Here is a 26,875-nt window from a genome sequence, read left to right on the forward strand (position 1 = left end):
TATAGCTATGTTCAGAAATTTTAGTTTGTCAGTAGGTCCGCCTTACAGTTCTTGTCGGAAATCATCACCTGGTTTTATTGTTTGATTTTAAAATGTGCACCATGTCTGAACAGATAAATGGCGAAATGTGTAATGGTTTTGAATTAACAATGCACCTTTTGAAATAAACTGAAATGGAAATGAGATTTGGCTTCTGCTGCAGCTAAATCCTCATGCGATTTTTCCAGCTAGTTTTGGCGTGCCAAAAATAAATAAATCAAGTCAGGTTCATCCCCATCACTTAATTTCGGTAGCAGTAAAACCTTACCAGTAGTGTGAAATTACAGCATGAAAACGTGCATTAAGATATATTGATACGTACAGATACTTGTGGATTAATGTAATGGAAAAGATCAAATGCAATAAAGATATTTTTTTAAAAATGAAAACGTGCATTAATTTTATTCCAACTGACTTGTAACCAGGCCCTAAGTTCCATGATGTCATGACCAGGCTACTAATCTGTATACTCTTAAACATTCTGATCTGCCTTGTGACAACTCTTCTTTGCTGCACTGAAGCAGCCCTGCCAAGTACGCATCAGGGGTTAAACTAACGCATTTTAGTGCTGGCGTCCGTATCACCACAATAAATCCACCATAACTATCTCCTAGCAGCGGGAAAAGGTGCTGCCGGCAGCTGAATGGTACATAAGAAAAAAATTACCTATGCCTCTAGTGACTTCACAACACTTATTCATATGAAGTAAGATGAACGCAAACTATTACGTTTACCTTAGCAGTAATTTCTGCCTTTTATTTCATTATTTTTTTTAATTAATATCTTTGATCACAAAAAGAACACATAGTCAACTAAACGAAATACCACATTAGTACTTACACAGTGAAAATGAACAACATGATAATGTGTTTTGACATACAATTACAAATAAACTCATAATAATCAATCATCAATACAAACGAATGAAATGTCACAAAGAACAATCAATATATACACAATACGAAATACAAAGTTGTCATACAAAATGATAAATTAGACAACTAACACCCTTATATTTAGGATAAATCAATTCCTCTGAAATATCAGGGACATAAGGGGGTGTATTTGCAATATTTAACCAAGGAATTGAGTTCCTTTGTCTGCCGACGCGTTTCGAGTGCCGGTTAAATCAATTGCCGCACTCTCATCAGGGCCGGGTTAGTCTTTCTCACGAACAGACTGTTTGTGACAAAAAAGGGGGAGAAGGGTTTGAGTTTTTATTAAAAAAGGCGCTTCCCAGAACCCTAATTCTTTCTCTATCTGACCAAGTTAGTGGTCACATACCTGCATTATGCCGGTTTGATGTGACCATCAGCAATATGTGACAAGCAATGGTTGCCAATCTGCAATAAAGTACATTATAAATGATTTAGCTCATGGGGCATAATTCTTTTGTCTGATAGCTATGTATAGGGGGAAGGAGGGAAAAAGGTTACCTGGTTTTCAATAGTGTGTGGCCAAGACGATTTGTAAGCAATAAACAGCAATTGCAGGTCTTTACTTCTGCAAGAGAAATAATACATGCGATTTCACGGTGTCTGTTTATATCAATTTGAAACGTGACAACTGAGCGCAAGTTATTTACTTACTCGGGGAGGGGGGCCCAAAGGCGTGGACCCTCAGAGGAAGTGTTGTGACAATTGACAGTCCTTCACTCTCTTTAAATATAGTTCGTGGCTGCAGGGGCAAAAATGTAAAGGATTTGTAAAAATCGTTTTTGGCTGGAAGCACTTAGATGCAAGTGCACAATGTGTGTTGCTCACCTAATAAAGCTTCAGGCTCAAGTTTTCAAGTGGGGATCTGCCTCCATTGTTGCTAGCAGCTCGCCGAGCAGGTTCACACGTCATGTGATGGTGCATCAGTGTCACGTGATGCGTTTCTGACCAGTCACGGGAGGGGATGATTACATTGCATTCACGATGACTTCTGGGAGATGTAGTTCATTGAAGTCATGTATTTCAATTTGTTTGCCCAAAGTAACCATTTCAATTTCACAAGTCGGTTGTGTTTTCCAACATATCCATATTGATCCCATTCATACTTTATTAGAGAGACACAAGACCTGAAGCTGACAGCAGCGCCATATATTTGATTACACTAACACCACCACTGGGTCTGGGCACCCAACAGCACAGCTTGCCACAAGCTACTTATAAACAGAACAGAGTGCACGTGCTGCTATCTTTTTTCTTTTGCCTGAATTTTTTGGCTAAAACATCTGACTTGAAACCAATGTTTTATGTGCAAATAGTCACTTTTTATTTTAGTTTTTTTGAGTCAATTATTCAATTTTGACTTTTTTTGGAAAATTATTTAAACCAACGTTTTCATTTTACGACCTTATGTACAACACAGAAATATATTTACAACATACACAGGCAAAAGAAAAAAGATAGCAGCACGTGCACTCTGTTCTGTTTATAAATATATTTGATTACAGCTCATGAGACTTCTAAACTCTATTTAGCTCGCTCATGCAGTTGAGGGCCTGGTTGATGCTATTGAATTTCATAATTAAATATGCCTCTTTCCGCAGTAGAGCGGTCTCAATACATGTAGATTTTGGGTCAATCCATGCAAGAACTGTCCAACGCAGTTCATTTTCGCTGTGCTCAACAGCTAAAAAGGGTTCTACCATAGGCGCTGTCAGGACTTCTCCTAATTCGAGATTTATGCTGTGTGATTCTCACATTAATCTGTTGGCTTGTCTTTCCGATATATATTTTATTGCACGGGCATACTCCTGCATAAATGACGTTCTTAGTCTTACAATTTGTGAAACTTTCATGTCTCCATTTCACTCCATTATGTTCAAATAAACTTTTTTCTATAGTAGCGGGGCAGGCCACGCAGTTCCCACACTTGTGGTGTCCACAAATGGGTTTTAAATTCCACTTGGTGATCAAGTCGCTTTTTGGTTTAGGGATGTAGCGGTCTGCTCTTATTATCTGCTGGCCAATGCTGGGATTCTTGCGCATGGCGAAAATGGGTTTAGCTAAGGGATGTTCCAAATTTTCAAGCAAATGCCAATTCCTTTAGATAATTTGTCTAAATTTGTTGGTATGGGCCCCATATGTTGTGACACATACGAGTTTATCCATTTCTATCTTTTCCTTTTTCTTTTTTTTTTTTAAATTCTTTATTGTCAGGAGTACAACAGAGATAATCATACGTTCATTCGTCAGGTGCATTTACATAGTAACAGCATGCGTAGGCAGGAGAAGTGATCAAAACACATCGTGTGTCCTTAATTATCAAAGTGTGCCCTGGTCAGGTAGTGGAGCGGATATGAGTAACAAGCATATTCAGATCGCGGCACAATTCCACTTCTGGTCCCTAAGTCATTCCCTGACAGTACAGTTCTGATACATACATCTGAGATTAACAATGTAAAGTTGTAGAAAAAAACAAAAACCTCAAAACCCAACTATGGTCATCAATGAGCAATTTAGTGTGTTCATCCACTGACAGTCTTCTGCTGGTACAGTTATTCAACAGTGCGCCTAAGGTAGTGATGCGTTTCCGCAAGCTCCCCGCTGCCCCCAGCACCGCACTAGCAAACCCCCATCGGCTAGTCCTCGTCTGAGTCTGAGTCCTCACCTTCCGGCAGGGGCTCACATGGTTTTCCCCTATATTCGTTCCACGGTGACCATACCTTATTCCACTTGCGTGGGCATGCTCGTAACACATACACAGCTCTTTCCTTTACCATTAGGAGGTCCATATTCCTTATCCACCCTGCTACCGTTGGCAACTCCGGGGCACCCCACTTCTGCGCAATGTCTCGTTTGGCCACTGTTACCGCCAGTGTGACCCATAGCTGTCCATACCTGTCTAAGTCTGTAGGGTCCCAAATGTTCAGCAGACACTTACGGGGTTCCGGCAGGACAGAGATTTTGACGGCCTGTGAGACTGTGCGCAGTATCTGCCTCCAGAATTCCCGGATTTGAGGACATTCCCATAGTGTATGGAGCAGAGTCCCCTCTTCCCCGCATCCCCTGAGGCAGTATGGGTGCGGCGCCCTGTGTATTCTGTGAAGTAGTGTGCAGGTGTAGTAGGTGCGGTGTAAAATTTTAAGCTGCACTAGGCGGAACCTGGCCGAAATGCCTACCTCTCGCGGTGAGGCAAGCGCCTCATTCCACTCCGTGTCCTCCATTTCACCCAGTTCTCCCACCCATCTCTCTTTAAGATTCTGTGTGGGGTCTGGCAGGTTGTTAATCAGTTTTTTGTACGTAAGTGAGGTTGCCTTCTGTTCTATAAATTCGGTCAGTAACCGATCTTCCAGTGGTGACGATTCCGGGAGTGTGGTGTCAGGTGGGATTGCCTGCAACAGAGCGTGTCGAATTTGCACATATCGGTATGTTTCAGAGGGGCCCAGGTCGTAGAGCTGTTGGAGCTGCGGGAAAGGAATAACCGTGCCCTTGTCCCAGAGGTCCCCAACCACCGAGATCCCTATGGTGTCCCATCGTGTGAACCCCTTACATGTCCGCAGGTTTCCCAGTGTTTTAGTGTCCCACAGTGGAGTTAACCTGGTGATTTTACCCCTCCATCGCAGACGTGAGTGTGCTGCATGCCATAGCGTCGCCGTGTGGAACGTTGGGCCGAGCAGGGTCTTTACTTGCAGGTAGTTGTATAGCACTGAGAGCATGCCCTCAGTTCCCAGTTGTGACCAGTCCGCCTTATACGCGGGGTCCTCCCGTGTGACGTGGATCCAGTGATTGACAACCTTAAGCTGGGACGCCCAGTAATACAGTTGGAGATTGGGCAGAGCGATCCCCCCTTCGTACCAGCTCTTAACCAATTTATCTTGCGCTATTCGTGCTGGGCCATTGCTCCATAGCAAACTGGAAACCAATGCCGCGACCTGCCGAAAGTATCGCGGGCTCACCACATAAGGGGAGTTTTCAAGCACGTATAAGAACCTTGGGAGAGCCATCATTTTGTAGAGTGCCGCTCGCCCTAGGAGGGTCAGCGGCAGTGTAGCCCAGTATTTGACATCTGCACGCAAGCGTGTCAGAGGCGGCCGCAAGTTCTCGGCAAAGAATTCCGCGGCATCGGCAGACACAAAAATACCCAGGTACTTAAATGAGGTGGTTGTTATCTTTAGGGGACATTCGGCTGGCAGCACTGGACCCGGGCCCTTGAGTACATAAAGCACGGACTTGGACCAGTTCAGAGTGTAGCCCGAGGCCCTGCCGTGGTCATCGCAAAGAGCCAGCAGGGCAGGGACCCCCTCATCGGGTTATCTTTTCCTTTTTCTGTAATTAATTTTCCCTAGGGGTAAACCTTGCTCTTTTTTTGGAATGTTTAAGGAGTTTCTTGGGGTAACCTCTCTTTTCCATTTCCTTACAGAATGACATTGCGTGGTCCTCAAACTCTGCCAGATCTGTACAATTTCTCCTAACCCGCAACAGCTGCCCATAAGGAAGGTTCTCCTTTAGACACTGTGGATGCGAACTTGTGTAGTGAAGTGTAGTGTTCCTGTCTGTCTCTTTTTTATAAAGACTAGTTGTCAATTTTTGGTTATAGGGACAAACTGCAACATCAAGGAAAGTCATACTTGTTTTGCTAGACTCGATGGAAAATGTGATATCGTTGTGCCTTGAATTCAACCAGTCATGAAAATGATTCAACTCCGTCTGGCTCCCCTGCCACAGGAGCCAGACGTCGTCGATATACCTCAGCCATTGGTGCATGTTGTTTTTAAATGGATTGTTGTTGTGTATAAATCGCTCTTCGTACTGGGCCATATACAAAACCGCCATCTCCGGCGCATAAGGACAACCCATTGCTGTGCCCTTAATCTGTATAAACAAAGTCACCCTCAAACTTAAAATAATTGTTTTGAAGGGATATTTCAGCCAATGTCATGATAAATGATGTTGGTACCCTGTGTGGTCTCTCCCTCAAATCCATCACTTGGAGTGCCTCATCTTGGGGGATTTGGGTATACAGGGATGTGACATCTAATGTCACCATCATCTGTATGCCATCATCAAATGTTGTTCCCTCCACTTTTGTGATAAAGTCTGTTGTGTCTATGAGGTAAGGTTTGACACTGGGCAAGAATGGTTTGAGAGAAGAAAAAAACCGATATATTTCGAGACTGGCTCCAGAACAGAGTCACAGCCCGAAACTATCGGTAGCACTAAACAAACCTGAATGGTAGCACTAAACAAAGTATCAATGCACTTGCTACACCCTGTTCCTCAGGCAATAATAAGCTGCCGGGTCCAGGTCGAGGAGAAGTGCAACTTGTTGCTAATGGTGACTGCCTTGCCCGGCCGGTTTAGAAGAGGTTACTTTCTAAAAGTAACTAAACTTATTCCAGAAATAAAGCTGCCTCAGGCTACGTGGATCCGGTGCGTCACTAGTCCCCTCAAAGATGTAACATTACATGTGTATTTTTAAAGCGCACGTTCACCCAGAAGGTTATCTTGGTTCTGAATAACAGATGTTTATTGTTACCCAACTCAATGGTACTCATTTTATCAACCTCAGAAGGATGAAACGCTGAGTAGACCCTCTGGGATTTGAGCCTGTGACCATGAGGTCAAACACAGGCCCCTACAGTAGACGCACTAGTCCACTAAACCACCAGGCCCAGACCATGTACAGGTACTGGAACCAGCCTCACATGGATCCATCACTATCTATGTTCCGAGCCTACAGTCATTATTGAGCTCTCAGTTGTTTCTATCTCTGGGTTGTTGGGGGATCATGCACTGGTTCCAGTCGACCACAACACCTCTCTGGGGGCTTACAGCACCGGGACCCTTGTAAAGGTAATAAAATATAGAAGCTCACTAGATTCTGGCTGCCTCTCTCCCGCTCAGACAGTACCAGACTGAAGGAGTATAAATGATCAGGATGAGTTTCTGAGAGAATAAGGGCACTGAAATTATAACTGTACCACAGATAAAACATTTAAAACTAACCCTGCCTAAAATGGGTCTACTAAAAATAAACTATCTTCTGAATGTCCTATAACTATTCGAGCCATAAATTGGCTGAAGGTCATGACATTGACCCATCGATAGTGACTTTTTTAGTGCAACTACAATAAAAAAGGTGTAGGTTTTAGACTTTGTCAGGTCTAGTTGTTGTATACTCTGTGCTCCCTTGTGCAATTTATGGATTTAAGGAAGGAAGCGGTTGTCTATGATCAACCTGTAAATCTGCCCATCTTGCAATGATGAAGTGAATGGTTGTCTGTTGGGAAACACAAACACCTCTCTTCCGACGGAAAGTCAGAAGTCATTTGTTCAGGAAGAATTTGTTAAATCTATATCTGGGAATGGTCAAGCATTCACTTTCTTTTGTTAAAGCTCAGCAATATCTAAGAAAAGTTTTCAGCGTGAGGTTTAGAAAAGGGCAGTCTAGGATGTGTTCAATTTCCAATCTGGTGGACAGTGGCGAGGCAGTTTCTGGAGGAGTCCATGATGATCTCGGCCCTATAGTGGTAGGCTGTTAAAACTTTTTTCTCCCCAGCAAAGTTGGGAGGCAAACATGCCCCCTTTCTCCACCAATGGGAGTGGTTTGCCAGATCCCTGGATTTTCCAAACGGTACTGGGTTACAAAATAGTACGTTACTCTTGCCCCATTGTTTGTCTTCATGCAGTCTGCTTTTCTCCAAGCAGCAGAGGCATTTGATCCAAGCGAAGGTCATGCCATTGTTACATAAAGGGGAACTAGGGGTAATGCCAAAATAAACACCAAGTTTTATTAGCAACCTCTTTTTATGAATAAAATTAAAAAGTGAGGGTTACAATCTTATAAAAAAAACTCAGGTCATTGAATGTTTTCATTTTATACACATATTTCAAGATGGAAGGCACGGGGACCTGGATGGTCAAGTTAAACACAAAGGCTGCATACCTACCAGTTCCCATTTGGCTTCCTCTTTAATTCCTTCAGTCTTGGTGGGGTCACAAGAAATTAGAGTTCAAATCTCTGCCTTTTCAAGCCTCTCCTTAGCCGGTTGGAAATTTACAAAGCTCCTCAAACCAGTGGGGATTCTATTGAAATTGTGAGGAATGCTAATGATACCGTCCCTGGGCGACATGCTGGTCATGTAAAGGAGCAAAGATATTAGAGGACCAGGTTCAGACATCACTCCATGTTTACAGCTGTTGAGGTTTGTAATCAACCACATGAAGCCTACAAGTTCCAAGGGAAATCATCTGATTTCTCGGTTTAATTACAGATTCAGTGAAAGAATCACTATTCCCACAGAACAAAGACCAAGATGATAAGGAGGATATCTGAGCTGGGTTGAAGTTAGAAACGTTCTCCATAAGAAAGTTGACCAGGATTGGTGGGCTTCAGGTGAAGTGATTTTTCCACGCTCCCTTACATCAGAAAGCATTTAAAAAGGGTCCTCCCTTACTTGCCTAGACCTCCCTATCTCCAAATGCAAGGTAGGGGTTGAGTTCCGGACTTGCTCAGATGGAAGATTTATTGCTGGTTTAGCCTAGATATCAAGTTAAAGTTATAGGCCAGCGATCTGCGCTGGGCAGAACAGCATGGATAACAGGAGATAAGAAGTCGCTAGGTGAAAATCAATTGCATATAGATGATTTACAGTTGTGTGCGGGCTCTTTTACAGCACTTGGTCTTAGCCATGTAAGATTAACCTGTTGCTTTCCATTGCGGATCAACCTCTCTGTGGATATATATCTATATATATATGTATTAGAAGGTGCTTGATCCAAAGGTCTGCATACATTAATCTTGACAGTGGATATTAAATGTATTTATAGTAATGAAACTATATGGTTTGAAATTTGGAATTTTATAAAACTACACATCTATAAATAATTAAATGTAGTAAACATGGAATTTCATGGATTTTAGGGGACTTAATATGGTCCTCAAACTACAATCATGAGCATAATTAGGGGTTTTCCTATATAAAACATGCTTAGATGAAGAATGTATAATAACCCTCTTTACTGAAGGTTTTACAGCAAGACCCAGAAATCCATGTTTGAAAGAAAAAATTGTATGCACGCAACAATACAGAAATCCCAGACATCAATATTGCAAAACAGTACAGGGTCATATCGACCGTCCATAGTAGTAACACCACGTCTCCCATATTTAGTCACCCTTCTGAGGACAACCATGAACCTCGAAAACCAGCTTCTCCTGGTAGGCGAACCAGTCCACCCAATGAGTCAACCCCAGATGGTCAGTGGCATTTGCTGGTTCCAGGTACAAACAACCTCTCTTTTAGCAACCAAGCAGCCCACCCCCAAAAAGACTTGCTCCGCCCAGGGTCCGCGAACCTTCTCCACCAACCCCAACAGCACATTATGGGGTGTGCGCTCAAGGGTGCAGCCCAGAACGGAGCAAAGTACCCAACCCACTCCCTCCCAGAAAGGTATCAACACTATACAGTCACATGCTACATGGAAAAAATCTGCAGCTGGAAGTACACAGCTCGCGCATACAACAGGGGTATCGGGATGTAGGTGATGTAAGCACTGCAGGTTGAGCTATGTCGCACGTAGGTAATTAAATTGAACCATACAGAACCGCGATGAAATCACCAGCTCGCGGGGCGCCATACAGGCCTCCCTTCATTCATTCATCTTCCTCCAAGGCCTCCCACTTCTGCCTCGCCTGTTCAAGGCCGTCGGGGGCATGGATCCCCGGCGACCAATGGATCACGGATATGGCCCCATGACCTAGACGCCCAAAGAAAACGTCACCTCAAGTGGACTATATTCGGGTAGTGAAGCGCCTGAGAGAACATGGGCTTGCAAGGTGTGGCATAATTGGAGGTAACAAAAGAACTGTGAAGAAGGATTTTTAAACAAGAATCGGAAGAACATAATGTACCTAAAGCCTCGAGAAAGGGAACCATTTTGTGAAACATGTATTGGTTAGAAATGGGCTCATTAAAATGACTGTATGAAATTGAAGAACAAAAAAAACCACAATCTATCTGAAGAGGCGGAATAAATGTTAAATGATGTAAGATTTTAGGAATATGAACTGGCTTCTGTCCGATTACAACAAAACAGGGATACTGCACACTGGGGCATCAAAGTCAGTAGCACTGGCATTTTATTCTCTCTACACTATAGTGGAAGTGAGGAAATACGATTATAATGTGCATTCATGTACTGATTTATGGGAGATTTTGAAATAGAATTGAATACAAGTTATACTCCGGTTTGATTTCATGTTATTGCGTCGATTAAATTCATGCAGGTAATATTACCTCTCCTGCCAGCTTCCCCAGTGTTTGTTTTCTTTCATTTTAGTGTGATTTCAAGAAAACTATGGCCAATCTGCAAGCTATAGAGATAATGAAAGGAGGGATTTTGGAGATCTGCCTGGTTTGGAAGTACATTTTTGGATACTATAGTTTTTCTTTCCACTGAATTCCTCGATGATACCGATCTGCTACTTCCTTACAAAACAAGGATATCACATAGCAAGCCAGGATAAATGAATGGTTGTGTGAACAGACCGGTAGACTCAGCCTATCGGAGTACCACAGGACTCTAGATCGTTAAACCGGTATGCCTACTGTGTTTTTTGTCATCCTGTTGTATGAATGTTAAACTACCTTTTTTTCTTTAATGCTAGAGATCCTCTATTAAACATATTAGTTAGGGAGATTCTTAACTGTGTGGGGAAAACACTCAAGGGTGAAGATTATGATATTATGTGCTTCCTTCACAGTTTTATTAGGTTAACATGGAGGAAGTCAGAGTTACCTGATGCAGTATTGGCCAAGCAGCACTTTTCCAGACATTTCGCCTCCGTGGACACGTGCACAGGATCCCTGCCTGTTGCCCCATTAGTAATGGCTGGCTTAATATCCACAGTGGTGTTTTTCAAGATCTCCGACGGACAGGCAGGAGAGTCAGAGCTGGTCAGCGGGGCACAGGTCGCGGTCAGAAGTAGCAGCATTAACCCATGGTTCCAGTCAATGGGTCCAGCCATGACTGCATCACACACCGTCCCACCAGAGATGAAAGAACAAAAGGCTGCAAGGTTATTCTGTTCACCGAATGTAGATCATTTCAGGAGCAAATTCATAACTGATCACATCTCTGTAGGGAAAACAGAAACAACATTCTCATTATGCACCTCATGCCTTTCTTTTATGTTGCAACTGTTGTTAATGTCAGTCTTTGCCTCCAGTATTGCTGTTTACCAAGGTCAGGCTTGGTTATCATCATGGTCTAGGTGCAGGGGTGTCCAACCAGCAGCTCGGGAGCTACTGTAGCTTTCCAGCTACCTCTGAATAGCTCACCTGTGTGCAGCCCAGCTTATTAAATTAGAAAGCTTTTGCTTTGTTGAACTAATATACATATAACAAAATAGAGATTATACAACACTAATAATATTAGTAGCTCTAAATACAGTTCATTGAACATAGCTCTCAGTACCAAAAAGGTTGGAGACCCCTGGATGGTCTTAGGTTAGAGCACTGCTGGGGAAAGAAGAGCATCTACATGGGTGAATAATGCATGACATCAACCCCCCTAGTAAGAGAAGACCCTTTCCTTCCCTCCTTTGGGGAAAGTATAACCTGGTGAGAACGCAAAAGCTCCTTTCTTAGGTTCCAGTCCATGTACACTATTTGGCTTACCGGTAAAACCTGGTGCCAACAACCACCCATGGCTTAGTTAGGATATTGCCCTGTGCCCAGAATCACCCCGAGGGTAGATACCCTATTTGGCATGTGCACACTTGTCTAACTAAATCCCTTCAGTCCTTTTTTCTGGTGATTTCCCAATGAAAGCTCCTTCAGTTAATTCAATGTCTCCATGATAATATGCCCACATTTTGTCCCCTGAAGTCCTTTCTTTATAATAGGAGTGATAATGTTGCACACATTTGGTTGGAATCAAAACTGCCACCAACAAAAAATTCACAAAAAGTCAAAACTAAAAACACATACACATGAATATGGCCTACCATAGTTAGAAAACAAGTGGACAGAAAGACAATCTTAAGTTCCTCCATTGTCATCAGCAGGTTTTGGCACCTTTATTTGCTCTGCCTTCATCGGGATAGGAGTGTGGTGTTCAGCACGTCACTACTCGTTTAAGTGTGTAATTGTACTCACACACCTTCGTTCTGTATGCTCCCAAGGTACTCACCCCGTTTATTCTAACATGCACTCATTTTACCTACTCACAGCATTCACTCTGAAGAAAATTATTCATATACCAAGCTCACAACTGCTGTTTTCTGTGATCAATGAAACTTTCTACAGTTCATAAAAGTCTAAAACAGCAATCTTTTACTTTTCTTTTATTATGCGTTACATGCATGCTTAGATTTGTGTACCAACTCTAGCTGAAGTCAGGTACTTCACTTTATCTGTTCCAAAACAGAATCAAGTATCTGACCTTTGAACCGCACGGAAACCCAAATGCTCCTTAAGAGAAATAGAGCAGTTATTTTACACTTGATACTTACAATTGGACATTATTATTTTTTTACACAGGATCACAATTTCAAATGAAACTACTTTAAGATATCAAACCAGTCAACACCCTAGTTCTGGCAAGGCTGAATTAAGGAAACTCGCTAGTAGTCACCAGACAGGTGAACGGATACAAAAAAAATGTGACCAGATCTCACCCATTCTAATACATCTAAAGAGACTCCCCAAGAAGTACGGAACATTTTCAACAAGGCACTAAATTAGGGTAGTCGAACTACCTCACCCAAACTGCGGATTTCAGATGGGTAGCGCCAACTGAGGAGCTCGGACAGTCTCCTCCTCAAAACCAATCTTGAAGAATGTGAAAACACTGATGTAGTGAAACAATTCTCATTTTCCAAAAGTGTCCCAAGTATTTGAAATTAACTTCTTCCAGATATAAGGACAATTCCATTTCATGAATCATTTAAAAATTAACTTTAAAATATGTTATTCATGAGACACATCTACATACATATATATATATATATATATATATATATATATATATATACATACATACATATACATATATATCAGTTTTCAAATAGTGGTGAGCATTAGAAAACTCAGCGATAGCCTTGACATATCTTATGACTATACAACACAAATGCTCCCTAAGGGCCCATACTTTGTAACTATTAATGGTATTGCATGAAACCTTTTAATACTGTACATGTGATGAGACTATAGCAACAACGCCCAGGAACTATCAGATTACATTTCCCGTAGCTGTTGTGAACACTATCCATGTTTTTGATAAAACATATCCTAGTCCTCCTTTCTTTTCAGTCATCTTATCAATCGGCCGTTGCTTCTTGGCATACCACTGTTTACTTCTTACTCGTCGTACATTTGAACAAAACTTCATTGAAATTATCATTCATTAACGACTGCTGCTTTCCTCATATTCCCCTCCTCCAGTATTACATTGTTTAGATTCACACTTACCACCCTCTTTGGTTCTGACCATTTGTATCTGCCCTTCACTCTCATTGTACAAAATCTCACTCACACCAAGTCCCTCACTTTCGATACTTGTCTTGCACCCTTCAATTTCCTAGTGTGCAATTGAATCCTACCTACCATTGAGGAATGAAAATGGAAAGCCCACCATTATCGAATGAGGGTTAGTCCTATACCTTCGCAACATTCTTGTCTTCTCTATCCATTTCAACCCATTTTGCACAGTCAATTGTACACACTTTAAAAAAAAATATTTCTTCATTCGCATTTCAAATTGCAGAAAGCAAGCCAACCATGGTCATCATCAAGGAGTAGAACAGATTGTCGTCGTCTTACAACATTAACATTTACATTGTAGCCACAGGCGGTTAAGATACCCGTTACCCTATCCTCCCTCGTGCTACAGAGCCTGGATTCAACTCACAGTAACAGGATTTATTCTCAATAAAAGTAATTGTGTCTCCTCAAATATCCAGTATCTAGAGGGAGAGAGGCTAAACACTAATACACAGCAGCATCATAATGCAGTAAAAAAAAAAAAATTAGTCAGAAACAATCATCAACATGCCCAACAGTAACCCCTCCTAGCCATTCCCACCCCATCCGACATATGAGCCTCCTTCGCTCTCACCCAATCAAGTACATCTTTGAACCAGTCCTCCTGTTTAGGGGGTCTAGGGCTGATCCAGATAATCAATATGTGCCTCTTAGCAACTATTAACCACAACATTGTGAAGCGACAAGTTAATTGTTTCTTAGGGTTTTGGAGAGGAGGCCCAGCACACAGTTTAACTGTATACGACACCTCCAAGCCCAGCCGGTCACCCCCGAATGTGACATAATATCCCGGTCCAATATAGCATGCTAATCAAGCATCGCCATACCATGTGCAGAAAAGCAGCCATGCCAAACCCACATCTAGAACATCCTGATGGCCTGGAGGAATACATTGCATATAGTCTTTTTTAGAGAGAGATACATCATGTGTACTATATTAAATTGAGTCATTTTAAACCATACTCTAATGGAGGACCTGCGTAATACTGTGTATATATTTGACTAATTTTTAGGCACAAAGGGCTCACCACTGTCGTGCTGCTAGACTTTCTCTAGATGGAGTGGAGCGAGTCGCCTATCAGCACGGAGTGCGCAGTAGATATGTGTAATGAACTTAAGTGCTGCCGCCATAGAGAGGAGTGCCACCAGAGTTTGTGTAGGCTCAGGGGCCTCGGGGAACGACAGCCAGAGCTGCCGTGCCCACTATCTTGGCATATTGAAGACATTTTTGCCTCCTCAAATCAAATATCTCCATTGCGTCCAACAGGGTATAAAGTGACCCACCGGATACAGATCCGACAACATAATACAAGCTCCCTTCTGCCATCCGTCTACTGCCATTGTTTGGGACATTTGTTCAAAAGGGCGCACTGTCCATATGTCTAGTTCTGGAGCATATGGCGCTCTACCCCAGACCCATTGTACTGTCCTCTCCCACAACGGGCCCATCTGTCGGACCAAATGTGGGAACACGTCAGACATCGGCACCACAAGTTGGTTGAAGTCATGAGTGCCCACCCCATAATAAGGCTCCTTCTCAATTATGGTCGATTGTACACATTTACTCAAAACTGAATTGAATCGGTTCACCATTCCATTTTCCCCGTGGTGGATAAAACTGGTTGATGATGAGCAAAAACACATTGTCATAAACAGAGCTCAAAGTCTGTTGACACAATTGTCTGTTACCAACTCTTCCGGATGGATTTTCCCTCATAAAAAAATGATCTTGAAACATCCCTTTACATTCACAGATTTCACCTCCTATGTGGACCACACCTCAGGTCACTTTGAGAAATAGTTTATAATGGTTTTGGCTGATCTCTTTTCTAATCCATGGCTACCGGAACAGCCAACGTTTTTCCATGATCACCCTTTGCCATGACTGCTTGGGTAATGCCATGGGTCGGTTAGGTGTCTTGTTGACCATGTGTCTCATCACTCCTAGCACTAGCCCAACATCATCTAGTAAATCTCTATTCATCCATTCCTGGCCACCAGGAACCAATGCAAGTTCTCCTAGTCATCACAGACTTACCACCATACTCTTTGCGTAGTTATCCCATCTGCCTGCCAATCGATCCATTCTACATGCTAGACCATTCATTACCAACAATTCTGGCCGCACCTACTTATAGTTTGTCAAAGTCATATCATTGTTGAATTCATTGGACCACTTCGTTTGGCAATTCCACCAGTACCCTACTCAATTCCACATTATTATTCACACCCTCAATCGATCCCTCCTCCATAAGCACTCCATCACAGGACAAACACATCTCTGCTACCATTCATTACCTCCTCGTTAGTCTTCCTCGCCACATGACTAACAAAGTGAGCTTCAGCTCCACACCAGAACCCTCCAAAGCAAAAAGTCAGCCTCCCATGCCTCCCATCCCTTCCCAAGATGGCCGACTCATCACCACCTGACCTCTATAAGAGGAGGGCCGGCCCAACCCATCAGCCTGTTTTTTTAGTTCTGCGCACGTCTCTCCAGATGCGTCAGGTAAGTGGTGCCTGCACTAGCTGGTACGTGGGTCTCGGGTTGGAGGTCCTGCTCTAGCGGACCCTAGTGTCTTGGGCTCTTTCCCCCCCCCTTTTCCCCGGTGTGTTTGTAACCAGTTGGGCTCTGCTCCAGCGGGCTGTGGGTTTTCCTTGGGGGGGTGGCCGGGGTACTGTTTGGGCAGGAGGCCGGCGCCCTGCCGTGCCTCCGGGGGGTCTTTTTTGTTCTGTACCTGGTTTGTTGCCGCCCACCTGCCTTTCATTGCGCTGCGGCGGGCAGTGGCTGTGCTTTTTGTTTGTTTCCCTGCACCTTGTCTCGCCACCCACCTACCCCTCGTGGCGCTACGGTGGGCGGCGGCTCGGCTTTCTTTTTCCCTTACTTGAAGGGTGTACAGCCGTCAGGGTATGCTCTAGCACGGCCAGCCTTCCCTTCGGTAGCGGCGGCTGTGTTCTCCCTCGCTGAGTGCCCGCTCATCCTGCTCTCGCTTCGGGGCGTTGCGGCAGGCGGCAGTGCTACGCGCTGGTTGTGCAGCCTTACGTCCGAAGTTTCTTGCTCCACATTATGCTGCTGGGGGAAACTATTTGGTGTCTGTTGTCGCACCTGTGATACACTGCGTGTATTTTATACGAACACATGCTTCGCCAGTTTTGGCTTACTTCCCGACACGGCCTTCATTCCTTGGACATGTTGGGAGTGGGGGTGGGGGTGGGTCTCTCCCTGCTCGTAGCGGCTCCTGCGTGCTGTGTTTCTCCTCCACGGAGCTTACCTGCTTTTCGCTCCTCTCCTTTGAGTTTTCTTGGGGGCAGGGTGCCCTTTTCGACAGCATTCTTGTCAGTCCTCCAGGGGCGGCTCTGGCCTCGTCTAGCTTTGTGCTATTTTCTCTCCGAGGCTTGTTTTGCTGTCGCTGTACGATTGTAGGCACAATGCTGGCTCTGTCCCTTGGACGGACGACTGTTGGTCTCGGTGTGCTGAGTCCTCCTGCCTTTGCCGTGCCTCCGTTTTCCGCGAGTCTTCTCCCGGTCCGTGTAGGGGCGCGTTCAGCGGGGGCAGGAGCTGCATTCTTACCCGCTTTGCAATTGCTCATGCATCTTGTGGCCTGACGTGTCTCCCACTGTGTCTCTGGTCCTTCGTGTGGGTCTTGCTGATGTTTTCTTTGCCTTCCTTTGTGTGTGGTAGTTAAGCCACATTTGTTTCCATACCTTTCGTTTGTGTGTGGTTTCTTGCTCGCGCATGCGCGCTTCACTATTCTCAGGGCGGAGGTGGTGTCCTTCCGGCTTGCACGACCGACCTCGGAGCTGGGGTTCCTGGTTCGTGTCTCATCTACAGCGCTCATCCCTCCGGTGATTCTGGGCGGCTCTCTTGTTGGCTGTCTCCCTGGGGTATGTGCCGTGTCCTGTGCTATCCTGTATTTGCCGCTGTCAGGTTCGGAATGGGGGAACTGTCCTCACTTTGGTTGTTGTTTTCCTTCTTCTTTTCTGGTGGTACCGGGCCTGCAGGGTGTAGGAGCGGTTTACGGGGTGCCTGGTTTGCTGGCTCAGTGGTCTGCTGCATCCACTGCGGGGGGGCCTGTGTTCGGCCTCGTGGTCACGGGCTCAGCTCCTGGCGGGTTCTCTCTGCCTTTCATCCTTCTGAGGTCGATGTAATGTGTCCCTTTGGGTTTGGTTGCAATGTTCGTCTGTTTTTCGGCGCTTTGCAAATGCACAGGTCTGGTTTTTTTCTGGACGTCTCTCTCTGTTTTGGCACTGTAGTTTCTGCTTCTTTGGCTGCGGCATCGAGGTATCGTTCGGACTCCCTTCTGTGCTCTGCCTGGCCCTGATTTGGGCCTTTCAGGTGTTTTCCTCCTCTGGTTTGCTTATATGTTGACCTCTGGCGGGTCCCATTTGGTTGTTCTGTCCGCCTTTTGCGGAGTTCTCTGTTGCCAAGTTCAGTTCTTCAGTACGGGTTTGGTGGCTCAGTGGACTACTGCTTCAGCTGTAGGGGCCTGTGTTAGCCCCCATGGTCACGGGTTTGTATCCCTGCATGTCCACTCTGCCCGTCGTCCATCTTGGGTTGGTAAGATGAGTGCCATCGTGTGGAGTCACATCAATCTTCTGTTCTGTGCCTGGATGCCCGTGGTGGTGCACGTGCGCTTTACACTTACATGTGTGGTGTTTACGGTTCTATACTCCCAATTTTTTGGTCCGTGTTTTCTGGGGTTGATTTTCTGCTCCAGAGTTTACACTGATTGCATGTTAGTGCATGTGGCGTTGGGTTGCAGGGTCTCGGCTTTCTTGTTGCTGTATTGTCCCTGTCTCCTTCCTCCCTTTCCGGTTGCAGGGCCTGCGGTCCTTTCGTCATGTGGACTCCTGTTCCCGCCATTGTTGTGCTTTCCCGGTCAGTTCCTTGGTGGTCGTCCTCGGGGGGATTCCAGGGGCTGTGGCTGGCACATGTCTGGTGTGGACTGGCACATGTCTGGTGTGGACTGGCTGCGGTGGGCACCCGTCAGCCCGTCTCTGGGCTGCATCAGTGGAACTCCTAGTGTGTCTTTTCTGGCTGTTTCTGCTCCTGGCTGGCTCGCTGTCTAGACGGGCGGCTCCTGCACCCCTTTCCAGTTGGTTTTCTGCTGTCCCATGCTTCTCGCCTCCTGGGGTCGGAGTTTGTTGTGGTCCTTCTGTCGCCTCCCCTCTCTGTGTGGCACGGTTCCTTGGCTCCTGCCCTCTGCCTGCCTGCTCCGGTGGTCGGTTCTTGGACTCCCCAGCTCCTGTCCATGGGGCTATGGTCTTTGGTTGCTCTGCTTGGTCGGGCCAGGGTTCGGCGCCCCCCTCTGGTGGGGTGTGCGTTCTTCCCTTTTTTGTTGCGGGGTGGCTTTTGGCGGTCTCGCTGGACCTTCTGTGACGTGCTGCCTTGGTGGGGCCTTCCTCGGGTCATGTTTTGGTCTGGCCCTTCCTTGGTTCTTTTTGCACCCGGCCCTTCCCGCTCTGTCTCCTGGTGCGGCTGGGGTCCTCCTTCCCGTGTGTTGGTGATGACTTCCTGGGGGCATGCTTGGGTTCCCGGTCTGTACTGGGTCGGTGGGTTTCCCTGTGGGCGTTTTTCCCATCTGGCTTCTGTTTGCCGTTCCTTGGCTTCTCTGGGGTTTTCCCCTGCCTTGCTGGGGCTTGTTGGTTGCCATTCTGGTGGGTTTGTCCCCTGCCTTGTGCTCCGGGGTGTGTGCGGGGTTCGCCCCTATTGGCTTTTGGCGCATTGGTGCTGTCCTTGCCTGGGTCATTTTTGGCTCCTGCCGTTCTGACCCTGTATGCTCATGTTCTCATCGGCTCTCCTTCGGTGGTTTATGAGTCGGGCCTCTTTGGTGCCTGGTTCGGGGTTCTCCTGGGTCCGTCTGGTCCTGTCTGCTTCCGTTGGGTCCGCAGTTTTGGCTCTTCGGCCTTCTCGTCCGGGCTCCCGGCTTGCGCTTTCCTTGGGTCCCTTTTTCTCCTGGGATTCTGGGCTTGTTTGGCCTGGCTTGGGTTTTTGTCCTGTTGGTGGTGCTCACCTGGGTGCGTCTCCGTCTGCTTCATCGGTGGTTGACTTGGACCCTGTTGCTCTTTGGTCCTTGTTTTGCCTCTTGGGGCGCGGGTTTTGTGTCCTGCCCCTGCTTTCTCTTTCCCTTGCTGGTTTTTGTTTCCGGCTCACCTTCCTGGCGGGGCCCTGCGCTTCTGGTGTGGATTGTGTCCTCGTTTTTTGTCCCTGGTTTTGGGGTCCCGGGACCTGTTGGCTCTGGTGGCTCCCTGGGAATCTTGTCGTGGCTCGGGCTCGTCTTCACCCTGCCCTTTTGTCCTTCACGCCTTTGGTGAGTTGCTGCCACGCTCCTGTTCCAGTCGGTTCTTCTTTGTCTCCCCGGGCTGGGCCTGGTTGTTGGCTGGCTGGCTGTCTGTTTGGGCGCCTGGGTGCTCTCTTCGGCGGCTCGCTCCCTTCTTGTGATTCATCCTGGGCCGGTTTGCTTGGTCCCTGTGCGGGGCGGTCTGGGGTCGCCACACCGCTTCTCCCTTCTGGACGTGGGCAGGCCTGTGGGTTTTCCGCTTTTTGCTTTTGCCCGGTTGGGTTTCCTCCGGGTCTCTTCGGTGTCATTTCCGGCGCCTTTCTGGGTTCATTTTCCCTGGTGCCTGCGTGGGTTCTCTCCTTGCGGGGATCCTTTGTGTGACTGGGGTTTATCCGCCTTCTGTTTCTCTTCGGCACCCTTTTCCATTCTTGCGGCTCTTGCCTGTCTGTTGGATTACGTCTGGTGCAGATGCCCCGTTCTTCTGGTTCGGCTCTCTCCCGGGTTGTGGTCACCCTTGCGGTGTTGCTGCATTTGTCAGACTGAGTCTCTCTTTCTGCTGTGGCTTTTTTTGTAGGGTCGCTGTGGTGGGGATGCCCTCTGTTCATTCGGTTCCTCTCTTTGGACTTTTGCTCACCTCTCACTTTTGAGCTGTCTGTTGGGCTGTCCTGGTGTGTTGTTCAGGCTCGCACTTTTCTGTTCCGGGCCCTGGTTGCTGTTGCCTTTGGCTCCGTGCAGTCTGGTCCCGTGCCTATCTCTGCCCTCCCTTCGGTTTTTGCTTAGGGTGGTTTTCTTGGCGGCGCTTAGTGTCTCTGGGGTCCGGGTTTTCGGCCTTCCCGGTGTCTTTCGGTCCCGGGCTGGTTCTCCTGCTCATGGTTGCCTCTCTCCTGGGTGGTCCTTCCACTCGTGCTAGTCTGTTGGGTTTGCCCTCTTTCGTTGGCATCCCCTTCTGGTCTATTGGTTTTTTGTGAGTTTCCATGAAGCCGCTTGGCTTTGGTATGTGCTTACTTACCGGTAATCTTCATTACTCCGAGTATAGTCTTCCTCGCCACATGAGTTCCCATCCCTCCCTCCCTGTCTGGCTTTCGGCTTCATGTTTGTACTTGGTTGTTTCAGGCCGATGGGTTGGGCCGGCCCTCCTCTTATAGAGGTCAGGTGGTAATGGGTCGGCCATCTTGGAAAGGGATGGGAGGCTGACTTTTTGCTTTGGAGGGTTCTGGTGTGTAGCTGAAGCTCACTTTGTTAGTCATGTGGCGAGGAAGACTATACTCGGAGTAATGAAGATTACCGGTAAGTAACCGGGGCATTCATCACTCTTAACTTCAGCCTCAACATTCAAAGGTAGCCTTGGCAAACAATTGGCAATTACATTATGCACGACTAGAACATATATTCTATGTAACGAGTAATCCTGTAACGGGAATAAACACTTCGCTATACACTGTGTTTCCCTACTTGCTTCCTTCGTCTCATGTATTCCAAGCAATGGCTTGTTTGTTCTAAATTCAAATGATTATCCTAAACAAATATCTCGAAAAATTGAGCCACCCAGACCCTCACCATCATCAGGCTGGAGCTACTCTTTAAATGAGTGACTATTTAGTTTCAGCTCCTTTGTCCATTATGCAATCACTACCACCCTTTCTTGGACATACATTACTGCCTCAGCGCCTTCCCAGGGCAATTCATTCTAGCATCAGTCACTAGGATGGATTCTTAACATGGATCAAATGGTTTTAACTTGACAGAATTCATGATCCTTTATTATGCCTCCTCACATACTTCAGACTACACACATATATCTCTTTCCCTCAACAGGACCCATAAAAGCAGAGTTCTATCAATAAACTGCCTAAAAATGGTGCATAATATAATATTCAGCAAGCCATATGAAAGATTGCAACTGATCTTTACTGAAGGGACTCAGAGCCTTGCCAGTTGCTTCTATTTGCTTTCTTTTTGGGTTTATTCCCTCGCTCAACACTGTATGTCCTAGATAATCAACCTCCTGTAAAACAAATGTAAACTTTACAATTCATATTGTAAAGCCAGCTTTCTCTAGTATGCCCAAGACTTTCTCAGTGTGCCATTTTGTTCCGCTTCTGTCGGAACCCCAAACCAACACATCACCCTGAAAAATATTACATCTGGTAGCTTGCCCAACAGTTTTGTGCATCACACTCTGAAATACAGCAGACAGGACACCGCACAGCATCTAACCAGCGAATGATTGTGCTGGCTATGGGTGCAAAGTTGGAAAAGAAAGAATTCTAAATTGTATTTTATATAGCGCTTATTAGGCTGACTAGGCGTTGAAGCATTTTGCAGCAAGTAGCACGCTACTCAGGAACCCAAGATTTCAGGTTAATAGTTAGTAGGTTGGTAATAGTTTTTGTTATTCTTGTGCATTAATTAGGTTGTTCTTTTGATTTCTTCTGTGTTTAGGAGAGTTTAGAGTAAGGAATAGTTTGGCAGTAATGGATTTGAAAGGAGAAGTAGTAGGTTGTTTTTGTAAGTAGTGGTTGTGTGTGCCTGTTAGTGGTGTGACATGAGTAAACAAGCATTGGCATAGCCAATATGTCTCGCTTTTGGGACATTGTAAGTAAGTATAACACGTAATGTTTACATTTACTTCGTATTTAGGATGCAGTAAATGTAAACGTGAAGTCTTACACTTCAGTTTTTTTTTTCTTACAAGGTACCAAAGGCGAGACCTATTGGCTATGCCAATGTTTGTCTAATGGGGGCGGCCCGCTGGATGAAGGGGCGAGGGAGACTGAGTTTGTGCTGGGAGGAAGGGGCGAGAGAGACTAAGTTCGCAGAGGGAGGGAGGGAGGGAGGGTCGTACTCGAGGCCTTTTCAGTGCCGCAGATGGGCTGCGGGGTCCCTGCATTCCTCGGGCCATGTGTTTAGGGAAATTAGGGAAGCAGAGCGGATAATGTGCCTGAGGCGGAGCGCAAGGGTGGCTGCGAGGCTCCCGGGAGGAGGTCTGTGGTTTACCGTAGTCGACTTTGGATTCTGCAAAGTAACATTTCTCTGCAAATTTGGAAGCTAGTGTCTTGATATCTTTTGTGGACATAACTGAAACGGATATGGAAATGTGGCCCACAGTGCTCGTTCCAATGGCGCGGAAAAAAAAAATCGATTTGGGTGCAAATTTATTATGGCAATCTGTTGGTTTTTCCGCCTGTAGGTGTTTGGCAGGTACTGTCTTATGCAAACTGCGCATCGAAAGATCAGGCAGATTTTACCCCACCATACCGGGAGGGAAACCAGGCAGATTACCACACTACCTCCCATTCCAATCTGCTGAAATCTGATGCAGCGGTACTCTCATAGTTGACACCACACTGCACGGTATCGATATTAGCACACTAAACTACCGAACGCCATTCTGCTAATCCGGGATACTGACTTCAGTCCTTAGGCTTCGCCGTAATTAATGACACAATGTTGCAGTCATGCGACACCAGGTCACTAGGACAGCAGCAGCCTTGGCACCGAAGCAGTCCCATCGCCCGTCTTCCACCATGTCCCCAAAATAACATCGGCCTTGCAGATTCCAGGGCGTTCCGCGAGCCGTGTGCAGCGCTAAAGATAAATTTAAACAAGCGGTGCGAGCAGTGAGTTTCAGCAATGGGCGAGGCAGGGACAACGGTCTCTGCCGTCAGCTCTTCAGCCTTATGGCGAGGGTATGGGTGACTACCTGCACAGCCCTCCGTTCTTCTCCAAGTGGCTCCACTGTAATGCAAGTTCAAGCTGGAGCCCGTGATTGATTGAAATGGAGGGGTGAGGGGGAGAGCAGTGGGGTGGAGGAGCAGGGTAAATAAATACAAGAATGAAGGCAGAACCAGCACAGCGCTCATGAAAGGGTGCCGCAGCGATAACCAGCACTGTAAAAAAAAACAAAAAAAACAAGCCAGCGAATTGTGCGCGCAAGAGCGAGCACCAGGGCTCGATAATTTAAAACAAGTCACCCCTGAGATGCGGGAGCTGCTGGTGTGCGCGCGCGGTTGCGAGCAGCTCCATGTGTTTCCAATTATCGCACCCGGGTCTGGGCACGGTCATTGGAAACATATGCTGCTGCTGCGCATAACAGCAAGCATTAGGCTGTGGACGTGCACATGGGTGGGACAAAAAGAGGCTTTGGCCAATTGCGTGCCGTCTTTGTTAAAAAGACGCACGCAAAGGACAATAGCCTGGGGCAAAACTACAAGCACACGCGAGAGCGTGTGGGGTGATTTCTGAAAGCCCTTACATAAACTCTTCGCCAGAACAGCGCAAGCGCTGTTACAGGCTCGACATAAAAAGGAGGAGGAAGTTTGAGAAGGATGTTTGAGGGTTCATAGTAGTCAGAAAGGTTTAGGATGAGTCCGAGAGAGGGGGGATGGGAAAAAGGGTGAAAGGAGTATTTTTGTTTTTTTCATATTAGAAAAAACGTGGATGAACTTAAGCATACTTTTATGCACGACACTTGATAAAGCTTTACCAGCTGGAGAAAGCCTCTCAATATAAGTAACCATATGTGCATGGATACAGCAATATTTTTATGAGCTGATGTGCAGATTTATCTTGCAGTGAAGTATGCACATTTTATCATGACATTTCTTAAAGTTTTAGTAGCAGGCATAAACCTAACCTCTCTATATATGCACCTATATGTACATAAAAGCAGCAATAATACACAGGTATCTTGTAGTGTAATACACATTTTCCCTTACATAAATGCATCTGCTTATAACAGGAAACATAGTTCAACGCTCAATACACATGTATAACGAAAACTTCAATTATATACTGCGAGAATCATAGTTTGTCATCTCAGACTATACTGTTGTGGTACACTGTTGTGTTGTGAGCATAGTCGTCATGTGGGGAAGAGCCAACTCTGGAGTAATATTCTGAAGCCAAGATGGCTGTAAGTGGAGCTTATAAGTGTAGGTAGTGAGTAAAAATCTAATTCTACGTGGAAGCAAGAAAAAACAAGCATTTGCAATGCAATAGGTCTCGCATTAGGGAAGTGTGAGGTATTGGTCTTGTAAATGACAATTTTTTTATTTATGTGTTGTTTTTGAAAATATCTAAATTAATGGCTTTGTCACTTACAATGCCAATAGTTATAACTTTCGCAAATGTGACACCTATAGCATTTGTAATGCAACAGGTTTTGTATTTATATGACTTAGATGTATTGATATTACAAATATCAATGGCTTTTAATTTTTTTAAATAATTAATACTTAAATAAAAGTGATTGTAATTTATAATGGCAATAGCTTAAACTTTTGTCACTAACTTTTGTGAAGATTATGTTCAGTGTATTTTATTGTGACGAAAATCCAAGAACAGAAGTGAAATATTAACATCTTTTTGTGATATTTGTAATAAAGTCTGAAACATTGAGTGAACATATTTGAACCAGTGATGCTGTGGTTGCGCTGAGTGATGCTGTGGTTGCGCTGAGTGATGCTGCGGTTGCCCTGAGTGATGCTGCGGTTGCCCTGAGTGATGCTGCGGTTGCCCTGAGTGATGCTGCGGTTGCCCTGAGTGATGCTGCGGTTGCCCTGAGTGATGCTGCGGTTGCCCTGAGTGATGCTGCGGTTGCGCTGAGTGGTGCTGTGGTGGTGCTGAGTGATGCTGTGGTGGTGCTGAGTGATGCTGTGGTGGTGCTGAGTGATGCTGTGGTGGTGCTGAGTGGTGCTGTGGTGGTGCTGGGTGGTCCTGTGGTGGTGCTGAGGTGGTGCTGAGTGATGCTGTGTTGGTGCTGAGCGGTGCTGTGGTGGTGCTGAGTGATGCTGTGGTAGTACTGAGTGATGCTGTGGTGGTGCTGAGTGGTGCTGTGAGTAGGTACTTCTGCCCTGGCAAGTGAAGACAGAGAACGTTACCTCTTGTGTGAGAGTGAACCTCAGTACCCTGTGAGTGAAACTGATGCTATGAGTTCCCTGCATGCATGAGAAACGTGCACTCTCAGCTGCCCTGGCTGCCTCCTGCGTGTAATGATTGTACAGTGCACTGCTGCGTCTGTGGACTTGAGATAGTGTTTAATTAGAGGTATGTGAACTGTGTGTATATGGTCTTCTTGGACCCCAAGGACCGATGGAGGCACAAAGTGAAATGTTATTACATTTTCTAGGCAATATCAAAATACCCCTCAAACACTGTTGCACATGAACTATGATATGAGCTCATGTCAGTGCCAACATAGACATGCTGGATGCTTGGAAGGAAGGGTGCGGGAGGGGGGTTGGATGGGGTGACAAATATTGAAGCCAGCTACATTCTGTTCTGTCACTGCCTATTTCGTTTTGTTTGTTTATTTCGAGTATGTAATGTGTGTGAGTGTGTGTGTATCACCTATTTACATTGCCCTATGATTATTTATTTTTCCTTGTGCATTTCGTGTCTTTATCTTTCATTTTGTGTTTATCATCTGTTTGCACTGATTTGTGGCTGTCCGTATTTGAGTCTGTGTTTTGTGCCAATATGAATCTCGGTGTGAGAGAGAGAGTGGGGAGGCAACGAGAGAGAGAGCGCGTGCGTGTGTCTATGTGTGTGTGTGTTTGCATGTCTCTCTTTCGGTACCACGGAAAGATGCAAACAGTAATTGGCTGCCTTTGAAACGGAGCCTGGTTGTGGAGTGGAGGGAGGGGGTGACAGCTGGAGGTGCGAACCAGCTGTAGTACGGGAGAGCTGAGGGGGAGGCGAGGGGCGTGCAAGGAGCTAGGCAGAGCATGGCGAAATGGAGAGACTACAAGATTGTTTGACGAGGGAAAGAAAAATGCCCGAGGGGATTGGGTGGGTGTTCTGAATTCGGTTTTCATTTGAGAAACTCTGATCACTTCATGTGGTTTTAGTATTGTGACCTGGATAAGAAGTGTGGGGGGGGGGGAGGGGGCGCTCGAGCGCGGACTGTTACATAAAAAATGCTGCGGGTCTTTAATATAGCACACATCACATAACTGAATTGTCTACTAGTACTTGAGCAATGGCCGGTGCTATTTCTCCACATTACGTCACTTTTTATATTATCTTAAGAGTTAAAAGTAAGAGTCCACGCTTCAGGAAACAGGACCTGCTGCCT

At 45.8% G+C, this 26,875-nt stretch overlaps 1 protein-coding gene across 1 annotated transcript in view; it reads right to left on the reverse strand.

The window, feature by feature from the left end:
* MANSC1 (MANSC domain containing 1) overlaps positions 1-26,875 on the reverse strand; it is a 126,498-nt gene that overhangs the window by 88,094 nt on the left and 11,529 nt on the right. The window contains exon 2 of the mRNA XM_078673501.1: positions 10,773-11,111. Coding sequence (XP_078529627.1) covers positions 10,773-11,001 — 229 coding nt within the window. The 5' untranslated portion in view covers positions 11,002-11,111. The remainder of the gene's footprint in view (positions 1-10,772; positions 11,112-26,875) is intronic.

Source organism: Lissotriton helveticus, chromosome 1_1 (genome assembly GCF_964261635.1).
Source record: "Lissotriton helveticus chromosome 1_1, aLisHel1.1, whole genome shotgun sequence".
NCBI classification, from domain to species: Eukaryota; Metazoa; Chordata; class Amphibia; order Caudata; family Salamandridae; genus Lissotriton; species Lissotriton helveticus.